At 44.1% G+C, this 11,699-nt stretch overlaps 1 protein-coding gene across 1 annotated transcript in view; it reads right to left on the reverse strand.

Moving 5' to 3' along the window:
* The window catches only part of LOC108796485 (glutamate receptor ionotropic, NMDA 2B-like), a 72,006-nt gene that overhangs the window by 60,006 nt on the left and 301 nt on the right, over positions 1–11,699 (reverse strand). The window contains exon 2 of the mRNA XM_018567972.1: positions 11,448–11,562. Within this exon, the coding sequence (XP_018423474.1) occupies positions 11,448–11,562 (115 nt within the window). The remainder of the gene's footprint in view (positions 1–11,447; positions 11,563–11,699) is intronic.

An 11,699-nucleotide genomic window follows, 5' to 3' on the forward strand; every position in this document is an offset into this window, starting at 1 on the left:
CTTATAAATAAAAGATAAACGTGTAACGTATGACTGAGCCTGAGGAGCTACTCCAAATGTCTACTGTTATCCTCAGTGCCTCTGTAAATGCTATGCATGTGAACATATGCAACGTTGCTAACAGTAACCACCCTTAAGTTACCCTGCCAAAACGTAGTGATTGTATGCGGTGGGCTGAAAGGACACCCTAGATTGCCTCTAACAGGCCGAGTGGAGCGGTGCACGTGTAACCTGCGATCACCTGCCGAATGGTTCCTTCCGTATGTTACTCAAATTATAAAGCAAATATATTTCCTTTTTTTCCCTTTTATATACCCTCTCTATTTGTCAATGTGGCCACTACAGACCCACGAGCCTGTTAACCCACTATAAAAGCTGTGCGTCGCTACCCACCATGGTGTGAGAGTGCAGGCGCAGAGTGTGTGAAAAATGCACCTAGTGCCAGTACTATGTACCTAAATGTGGGGCTAGCGCCACCTGCTGGAAGGTTTGAACCGTTAATGGGAGCACACTAATCCCCGCGTCCTGCCCCCAGTAGCTGTCAGGAGGGTACCGTGCCCTACGAGAGCCGCCCCCCCTTCACAGACAAAGCCCCCGAAATGCGCACCGTTAAGGAGAAATGCTCGTTTGCGGTGGGGTAGTGTATAGATCCCACTGGCGGCAATGAAAACATCCGCCGGCGTTGCCTGGCTCGTGACGACAGAGGCGCAAGTGACCAAAACCCTGAAGTGACGATCGTCCGTACGGGAACCTCCACAGAATGCTGAAGACTGCTGTGCCCAGGTGAGCCTACCTGCGGGTTTATAAGGTGTGGCGAGGGAGCAGACTCCTCCCACAAATACAGGCTAACCAGTTAGCCTTCCAACATATATATATATACATACATACACATACGTGTTTGTACTTTTGTGTGCATACCCTAATGAAATAGGCCGTTTTGTACAAATGAATTTAGCGGCTACACAGCCTCTGAAATCACTTGTATACAGCCCGCTTGTCCGGCTGAGACTCTGCACAGCCCACCTGAGGCTCCCCACAGCCCACCTGCGACCCCACACAGCCCACCTGAGACTCTGCACAGCTATCCTGAGACTATGCACAACCCACCTGAGACCCCGTATAGCATTTCTAAAACTCCACACAGCCCTCCTGAGACTCCACACAGCCATCTCGAGGCCCAGCACAGCCCTCCTGAGACCCTGGAGACATCAGGCCACCACCCCGGAGCAGCACAGAGTATGCAGCTTCATATTATTCTGCATTGCTATATAGTGTATTGTTGGGATTTGTAGTCCTCTATAGCTGGTGGTATTCTGCATTGCTGTATAAAGTATTGCTGTTTGGCGGCCCTCCATAGTGGCTCAGTGGCAGTGGCCCCAGGCACCTCATGACCTTGCTATGCCTCTGATTGGCTATCCCCACTAGAATGCCCCCTTACATTGGTTGTCCCCACCGGAGTGCCCCCTTACATTGGCTGTCCCCATCCGAGTGTCCACTTACATTGGCTGTCCCCATACGAGTGCCCAATTACATTGGCTGTCCCCATCCGAGTGCCCCCTTACATTGGCTGTCCCCATCCGAGTGCCCCCTTACATTGGCTGTCCCCATCCGAGTGCCCCCTACAATGAATGTAAACCGCCGGAGTGCTGCCTTACATGGGCTGTCCCCAGCCGAGTGTCCACTTACATTGGCTGTCCCCATACGAGTGCCCAATTACATTGGCTGTCCCCATCCGAGTGCCCCCTTACATTGGCTGTCCCCATCCGAGTGCCCCCTTACATTGGCTGTCCCCATCCGAGTGCCCCCTACAATGAATGTAAGGAGGCATTCTGATGGGGGCAGCAAATGTAAGCAGTGTTATGGTTTGGGGCATGTTTTCCTGGCATGATTTGGACCCTTCAATTGGTGTGGAACAAAGTTTGAATAGCACAACATACCAAAGTATCGTTGCTGATCAAGTTCATCCTATCATGTTGATGGCGTATCCCAATGGAGATGGCTTCTTCCAACAAGACAATGCGCCATGCTACGGTGCTCGTATTGTGCAGCAGTGGTTTCAAGAACATGACAGAGAGGTGGCCCCCACAATCACCAGATCTCAATCCAATTGAGCATTTGTGGGACGAAGTTGAAAGAGCCATCAGGCAGCTGGTTCCACAACCATCAAATCTCACAGAACTGGACAGTGCTATTCATCAGGCATGGTGTCTGATTCCTCGCATCACCTTTCAACATCTTGTGGAGTCAATGCCATGAAGAATCGCCGCAGTATTGAAGGCAAAAGGTGGCCCAACGAAGTACTGATGGGGTGGTCATAATAATTTGGCCACTCAGTGTATATATACCGTATTTTGCGGTCCATAAGACGCACCGGACCATAGGACGCAGGGAGGTCCGGCGCACCTTATGGAGCACTCGACAGACTGTAGCTTCTGTCACAGCTTCTATGACAGAAGCTGTGACAGAAGCTGCAGTTAGTGACCGCTGAGACAGGTGGCGCTGTGATTACAGCGCCACGGTCTCAGTGATCACACAGAGCAGACGAAGAACGCCCGTTCTTCATCTGCTCTATGGTGATCTCGATCGTCGCCGCTGCTCGGTTTTAATACGAGTGATCTCATTAGATCACTCGTATTAAACGAGCAGTGGCTCCTATTGCTGAACTCGATCTCTGCCGCCGCTGCTCGGCTTTAATACGAGTGATCTCATTAGATCACTCATATTAAACGAGCAGTGGCTCCTACTACTCGCCCGGGGCACAGACTGCATGTCTCGGGCGTCGGGATTCGCTCCATAAGACGCAGGCACATTTTCCCCCTCCTTTTGGGGGGAAAAAAGTGCGTCTTATGGAGCGAAAAATACGGTATATACACACTGTGTGTGTGACTTGGATAGGCTTTGATGAGCTTATGGTTTATGCAATAATATGCATGTTCTGAGTGTGGGGGTACTCTGATACAGTATTTTATACAACACACTTGTCACATTTTAATAGGTGATGGGTTATTATATGGTGAATTGTGATGTTGTCACTTTTTCTAAAGGATCGTGTTTTGTTATAATAAAAAAATCTCAAAAGTGCATCATTACTTCTTTATCTTTCTCTGATAGGTCTGTGCGTGGGTATACTGTATTTTATGAGACAGATTTCTCACATGTTTTGGGTGATGGGTTGCTATGTGGTGAATTGTGAAGTTGTAACCTTTTCTAAAGCCTCAAGAGAGCATCAGTACTTATTTTCCTTCTTTTAATTGGTATTAGAGTTATATACAGTATATTGAAGGATGCACCATACATATGGCCAAGTATAAAATAAATTGTGTTTGTGATGACTGAGGGCCCATTCACACCACATCAGCTCCAGACCAGACTGTTTCCGGACCCAAAATGCACCCCAATGTATCCCTATGCTATTTCTGGCCTCTGTTCCCACCAGCGCAGTGCGTTCCAGACCAGAAAAATACTGCTTGTCCTATTTTGTCTGGTCTGGAATGCACTGGAACGCATCAAAACCACATCAAAAACACATGGAACGTACCTGTAAGACCATTTTAAGCTAAAGAAAAAAAAAATTCAAATCGCTGCTAATTTGCAGTAAAGATGTTCCAGATCTGGCCCAGATAGAAGAAGTGTTTTTATCTTTGTTTTGAATAAAGATTTGAATATTTCTCCGCACTTCTTGTTCTGCTGACAAATGTAACATTTTGGATTTCCCATCACTTTCTGCTTGTTGGAAAGGACAAATAAAGGGTGTCAATATACCTAGCAGGGACACAGGCTGCAATGAAAACTTAAATAAAAGAGTCATTATTCCTTCTGTACACTATCCAAAACTAAAAGAATTGTTGGATATACATACATCGTAAGAACCTATATCTGTGGATTTACTGATCTTTTTGATAGATTTCCACTGAAGGTTTTCTCTGCTTACGCAATTTCATCCACTTTATGCAGTTTTTTAGGTTTGTGACATTTTTTTTTGTAATAATTGGCTTCAAAGGGAGAGCTTTCCAAGGCTGAGTCCACTCAGGTAAATGCATTTTATTCAAATAACACAGTGTTTTGTTTACCCAAGGATTGTTTAGCATAACAATGAACACACATGTTTTGCTATTTTGCAGCACAGCAGTCTATTCCTCTTTAGGACAGAGCTGCCCCATTCTCAACCTCTCACAAACATCAGCATTGCTTGGTAGCCTGTCTGTGTAGGCCAGACAGACCTGGACATGCGCTCCCCAGATGTTTAGTTTCAGTCACCACATAGGCACAAAGATTGACTAGAGAACACTCTATGGTGGGCAATACCTACCTGACCCCAATCAGTTTTACACCTGTTCAGGGACCCTTTTCCCACTGAAACAGGCACTATCTGCAGATGATGATCTGTTTGATGATCTATGTGCAGTGCTCTATAAGTTGTGTACGCATCTGGTAAGCCACCAAGATACATATGAAAAATATGCACACAAGTTCTCTGACTGTAACCTGGGAGCAGGCACTCTAGGCACTTATGTGGCCCTCACAGACAATATGGAGCATTTAATAGACATGTGCATTTCATTTTGTTCCAAATTGAAATTCGGACGAATATCGGCATATTCGGACATTCGGATGCATCTGTACTTCCGAATGAAATAAATAAATCTGAATTGTCCGATAACAAATTTTTAAGAATGTCATTTAAAGTTAAACGTGAAAAAAAAAATCATTGTAAGACCCTTTAGGTCTGATAGAAATTTGAGGGGGGACCCCACAATTTAGGTTTTTTGGCGTTGGAGTCCCCCTGAAATCCTCTACCAGACCCTTGATCCGAGCAGAAGCCTGGTAGAGCAAAAAAAAGGAGGGGCGGTTGTACGCCATACAAGGTCACGTACCCTGAACATGGGGAGGGTGCTTTGCCTGGGGGCACCCAGATTCCTATAAGCCCCCCTGCACACCAACCTCCACAACCTCCAGATGAGGGTTGTGGGGAAGAGACCCTTGTCCTCATTGACATGGGGACAAGGTGCTTTGCCAGGGGGCATGTGGCCTGGTATGGTGGAGGAGGGGGTGCACGATAGCGCGCCCCCCCTTCCTGCTCTGCCAGGCTGCTAGCTTTTTTAAAAAAAATGTTGGTGTTTGGGACCGCACGCTGTTTTTTTCTTTTTATTATTGTTTTTGTGGACTGTCAAAAGTTTAAAAAAAGAAACATTTACCGGTAATGTCACTTTAATGCAACAAACGTTCATTCGTAATTATCATGTACCTCACCCGAAATTAACTAAAGATTCAGATTCGGACGAATCCGAATACCTAAACTAACCGACTTTCAGACCTGTATCTCGAAAAATCTGAAACAATTTTTTTGCACGTGCACATGTCTAGCATTTAATACAAAAAACATATGTGAATAAAAATGTATGCAGCCAGGCCTCTAATTTAAAAGCAATCCACAGCACTTTACGTCTTCCTAACAATTTAAGTGAACCTGGCCTAAAATGTTTCTAAGGTACCAGCAGTATTTTAATGCACTTACCCTTGATTGTTCCACTTCCCCATTTACCTGCAGCGTCTCTTGTGAGATTTTCTCAATGGATATCCCTTCTCCCAAACTCTTTAAAATCCTGCAATGTACCAACTGCATATGTGTGTGAATGTACAGGTAAAGCTTTTTCAAGTCTCGAAGAGTTCCGGAGAAAGGACATGTAGGCCACAGAGCAAAGATCTTGTAGGGAAATGGCAAGTATAAGGCTCCGTTCACATGGTGCGGTCTGGCATTTCTGCAGCAAAAACCTATGGATTCATGTGGCAGGAATGCCAGGTGTCCCCATTCAGATGCGGCTGCTGAATGGGGACACAAATCTGTAAGTGGCATTCTGCATGTAATTGCACATGGTACGATTACATGCAATTCGGAATAGATGAATGTCTGCATCCAACAACAGTCCTCTATCCCAAGCCGCTTACAGATGTGGTCGCTGTTACTTCAATGGGTACATTGGTCACATCTGAATGAGACACTGGGGATTCCTGCCATAGGAATCCATAGGTTCTTGCCCATTTACACCCGCCTGGGCCACTGAAGTACATTAAATGCACATGCGATAGAATGCGTTGTGTTAACCCATGTTGTGTAAGGGCACTCCACTCATTTGAATAGGCTCCCTAAAGCACCACAACAGACCAAAAATTGTGCAAACAGCATTTCCCACAACACATTAGTGCCTTGCCCAGCTTTGCGCAGCACTGCAGTGCATGTTTGTCATGCAAGATGCATTTGGAATGCCATCTAAAATGAATGATACCAACATATGCAACACACGAGGCAACAGAATATTATGAATGGTCACTTAGTAGAGGGCAGCAGAAAAGCAAAAGTGTCCTGAAAGCACAAATTTAAATGTTTCAGAAATGAAATCATTTTTGGGTCACGCCTTAATGACCAAGGAAACATGTGGGTCCCGAGGTTACACGGGTTGAGAACCACTGCTTTAAAGTGAATCCAAACTGTAAAGTTAGGTCCACTGTAATTTTACCAACAGGCATTAGGGAGACAGGCTGTAAAACTGTGCAAAAACATGTGAAAAGCAGATCCGATGGTGTTCCAGTTCCTGACATGGAACCTGAATTAGCATGTTGGATGACATAACCTACAGGAGTTCTACTTTGTAGATGTCAATATCAGCACCCTGCTCATTTACTTTCAATGACGACTATGCTGATATCATAGCTTTATAGCTCTCCTGCCACGGCTTCATACCATGTGCCCTGGAAAAAGAGCATCATGGGACAACTTAGGTTTAGTTCTTTCATTACTGATGATTAAAACTGTAAAGTAATTTCAACATCAATGTTCTCCGTTTTATTCCTTCCTCATCTCCCTTCCTGCTGTCCTCTTTAATCACTCTCTCTCTCTCACTTGTTTGTACTTTCTGAGCCTGGGCTGATAACAGGAGAGCTTGCTTATGATGGGCAGTATAAAGAGACGCAATAAACAGATGCAGGAATATTTGGGTCATGCTTGTTGAAGAAATATGAACTGGGAAATCAAAACGTTGAAAAAGACTTTTCTTGAGCAAAACCTGATTGAGGTGGGGCATGAAGCAAAACAGCAACCGTGCTGAACAAGATTTTTTGTTTAGGTAAAACCATTGTGGAAAAAATATTTTCTACACTTTTGATGCTAGGGTCAAATGACAATTTTATAGCTGACAAATGTTTTGCTTTTAACATATGGCTCTGGTACAAACCTGCTACATGTGACTTTAATAGAACCAGTAAGAAAAAAAAAAACAATTAACATTTCCTATGATTACTACCTCGTAATCCATTGTTTTTAACAATCTGAAGCATTTTGGCTATTATAGAGGCAATCAAAACTAGGATTACACTATATATTTAGAATGTTGTTTGTCAATGGCTTGGTAAAGATTTTCAGCTTTTGTAAATTCTCGCATTGTGAATTTTACACAAATATCACTTGTATGCATAAGGCAAAGAGCAGTGAGAGTGCAGTAACATGTAGAAACCAGCAGTTTCTCTTAAGCCACCTATGGCCACCTGGCCATAGGTGGCTTAAGTTTGGCAGAAATCCAAGGGTGCCTCTGTAAGCAGCACCTCACTAAACAAAAGCCCATTTAAAGATCGACTTAGCCGGGTGGAAAATTTTCGGCTGAACAGCGACTGCATCCTATCAGATGCTGTCACCGGTGTGTATTTAGGCAGCTAGCAGTGGATATTCCTCCACCCATGCTAACTGACACTTTTATGGGACAAATTCAGAACTCTAATTTGCTGTATGGAACATTGGAGCCTATTTGCTATGAGAGAAAAATGCCCAACCAAAAGCTGTCACTAATGTAGATTCTTTATAGAAAGATCAATTTACCAACAGAGTTCGCCCGGAGGTTGAAAAGAACTTTGCTGGAGAATAGGAGAGCCACACCCGCTGCCCCACAAAGTCCCACCCACTGGCTGGTACCACTAGCCAGGGTGGTGCCAATGTCCTGGCAGCCTTGCTTCTCACATGGAGTTGTAGACAGAGGTGTGCACACAACTCCTGCTGCTGACCCAATGGGGTCATGGGCCCAATACAGGAGTACTCCCTGTACCCCCGTATCAGCAGCCTGCCTGGCAGCTCAGATACTCAGACTCATCTGCAAAGGAGAGTGAGGGAAGCTGCTTTCAGCCCTAACAACCACTACATTACATGCAGATATCTCAGGACTGGTTTGGAAAAGAACAACGGACATTGTATTATGTGACAGCGAGCAAAGAGGTGCACCAGGAAAAAAAATCCTACTAGAACAAGCTCCATCTTCCCACAGCATGCTGTCGGAGACAAGGATTGATGGAGGCTGCAGCTGAAGCTGGTCAGTGTTAGCAAAATGGTTGTAATGAAAATGTTCATCAAATATGATTGTGAAGTTAAAGTTGAATGCTTGTGAGTAGATTTAACAGGATTTGGGAGAAAGTACACTTGTTCTTTAAAATAAAATCGACCAAAAACTGTGGGTTTGTGCCGCCAGGTTTCCCCACACATCCTGTCCTAGTGAAAATCTCAAAAGAGAAAGAAAAATCCCTCTTAGACTGTTGCCACCAGAACAGGTGTACCTACTGGAAGATTGCCCCACCTCATGTTCCAATAACAAAGGCAAAATGTTGGGTTTCTCATTACTTTATGTTCAACTCACAGAAGCCATTAAGACAGATAGGGTGCAAAACAATAATGGGGGACACAAAAAAGGGTTGACCTATAGATAAATACTGAATGGTTTGCTGGAACATGTTGGGTACATTGGTAAGGCAAAACAGTGTGCATTTATAGGTTATCTGCCAAAATAGAAGTATCCCCATACTTCTTTTCTTAATGTACATTGGGTTATTTTTGAAGGTGCAAATTCTAGGGCTTCTTTACTACTTACCAAGTCACTGACCTGGAACAAGTATGTGCATATCAGGCATCTGATATACACATGATTATTCCACATCAGTGATTCACCAAGTAATGAAAGAAGGATAACAGCAGCCTCTAGAGCCTACGCTTTCAAAAACAAGTCAGCAATGGCAGTTCCCATATTTCTGTAATGACAGCTTCCTTTCAAACTGGAAAAACTCAACAGGGCTCAAAGAATGCTGTCTTATCTGTACATATGGAATGCCAAGTTTATCCCAGAGGAAACCTGTATCAGCTTCTCAAGAAAGCAGCACAGTACAAGCTACAGTACTTTATATTGCTATCTATCAGGATTCTTGGCAACCAACCCTGCTAGTGCGAGCCCTTTGATTGAAGCATCCGTTTGTTTTGACTGATATGAATCTGCAGTAGGGAAAGACTGCAAAGCTAAATTGTATGCATCAGGTTTCAAAATGGTGGCTTTGTGCTTGCATATCAAGGCAGCAATTGTCTATGGGTGGGAAACATGGAATGTGATGGTGTGCCACTTGCAGGGGATTTGGACACTGGCAACAAAAAAAACAGTGGCCAGCCAGGTATATCCTCCCAAAATCCCAGCATGCTTCAGTTTTGTAGAACAGCAATATCTGGAGTAGGTCACAAACACAAAGAGGTGGGACCTGTGTCCCTTAATGAAACTTAAGAAACCGTTTTTACAGTAAGCACAAACATCCTATTTACTTTCTTGTCAATTAACCACTTTGTGACTCCTTGCATTGCACTTAGGTGCAACTTTTTGCACTGCTTAACAGAACACTAGGTCAATACTGTAAAAGCTGGAGGTTTACATAGTCAATGGTGACCATGGCAATTTAGGCAGCAGCAAAGACTAACCAAAGTGAAACAGGGTGTCTCTTGCAAATATGAGCAATGGCGAGAAGATGTTACCTTAAGCTTAAAAAGCATGGAGTGTGCAGGCATGACCTTGCAGCTAGTGATGAAATGCAAACAGAATAGGGGGGTAATGATTGTGCTCAGTGGTTCAAAAACATAGTAGCTCCCACTGCTCAGCCCACGTGGCGTACGGATTAAAAAGTATTCAGAGACTGGGACACAACACAGGCTGTGTCTTGGCTCTGAACCTGAAAGCACTCTGCAGCAAACTAACATAGTACACAATGGTCTAGAAAGCAAGGCCCAATACCTGAAAGTCCCATTCTAAGCATGCCTGCAATTTGCAGTCAATTGGGGTCTGGGTAAGGCCTCCAAAGCTATTGTGGAGGAAACACAAATCCCAGCTCAGCAGCATGTAGATGAGAAAAAAAACCTCCATCCTCCTAGGACACTAGGAAAAAAGTGAAATTTACAAAGTAAATAAAAATTGAAAAAATGAAAACCAGCCCCGCTGCCCCCATCTGCATGTGAATAAACGCGCAGTGTTTTTAACTGCGATCATGTGCTACCACTCGGAAAACACCGCAATGTGCCTGGCACGACTGGGGTGTCATTAGAAAATGATGGTACTGCCAGCGCGATCGGTGGTGTGCGATTTGTGAGTGCCCGGTCATCGTGCACGAAACCGAGCGGATGGCTGGGTGGTCACGGAATCACACATCACCGCCGGTTTCGCTGGCAGTGCCATTATTTTCTAATGGCACCCCAGTCGTGCCAGGCACATTGCGCGTTTTCCTGCTGCAATAACGCCCGGGCGATCCTGGGATCACGGTTGAAAACACTGCGTGGTGCATGTCGTGAAAATAGGTACATGTACCTTTTTTTCAGCGATTGCCACACAGATGTAACCCCATACAAGCAGATGCAACCGCTGTATGCCACCGCACACGATCACACGTCCCGGGAATCCCCAAGTCTGCACCAACCCTGGAGGGTAAATTCACTTTACCAAGTTATTTGGGAAAATGGAATTACCCGCACAAATCTCCCTCCAGCTACACTTACCTTTTGGCGAACGGTCCTTCACGTCCACCAGTACGGGTGTACTATCTGTACCTGTTCCTTGTATTCTGAATTTCGCTCGCAAATTGCAAGCACTCGTTGGTCAACGCGGCCACCTGACGGCATTGACCAATGAGAAGCGCTTCCAAGCACTGCTAAATACGGTTTTGGTTAACATTATTTTTTCGTATCAGGACAAGTAGTTTGTCAAGAGGGACAAGTAGATTCGGCCCCCGCTTTAGTCCTTGGACAAGTAGTTTTTTCCAAAATTTCCACACCCCTGAATGTAGTAAGGTGAGTCTTAGTTAGGGAAGGTAAAGAAAGATTTTGCTCACTTTATGAGGCTTGTGTATCTAATAGTAACTTGATTTGGAGTGTTAGGAGCCATTATTTGTACTTTACCTATAATAAATAATGTTTATATAATAGATAATGCAACTGTTAGAGGGATAATGAAATATAGTGCTATTATTTTAACTAGTTGCCATCTGCATTAACTAGAACAGCCTCTCCCATACACCCAAAATATAATAAAGTCTACCACAGGATGGACTTTCATGAACATTTGCTTGGCATAAAACAGAAGAAAAGTTTTAAACTAAAATACAGGACCTACCTTTTCCCACTTCCTTTCCTGGTTGAGTAAAATAACGACCAGTTTAGGATGCATCTGGTATCCATCTTCACTAAATGAAAGGTTCCGACCCTCAAATGTTACATTCATCAAGTACCTGAAATATAAAAGTTTAAGAAAATTAAACAGCTAAATATTGAACTAATTCTGAAAGTATTCAATAAAAAAAATGGTTATGCAATATTATGAATAGACCTGAAGTCTTTTTATCCTGAAGTCTTTTTATCCACACTT

This window comes from Nanorana parkeri, unplaced genomic scaffold (assembly GCF_000935625.1).
Source record: "Nanorana parkeri isolate BGI_ZX_2015 unplaced genomic scaffold, ASM93562v1 scaffold1124, whole genome shotgun sequence".
Classification (NCBI taxonomy): domain Eukaryota; kingdom Metazoa; phylum Chordata; class Amphibia; order Anura; family Dicroglossidae; genus Nanorana; species Nanorana parkeri.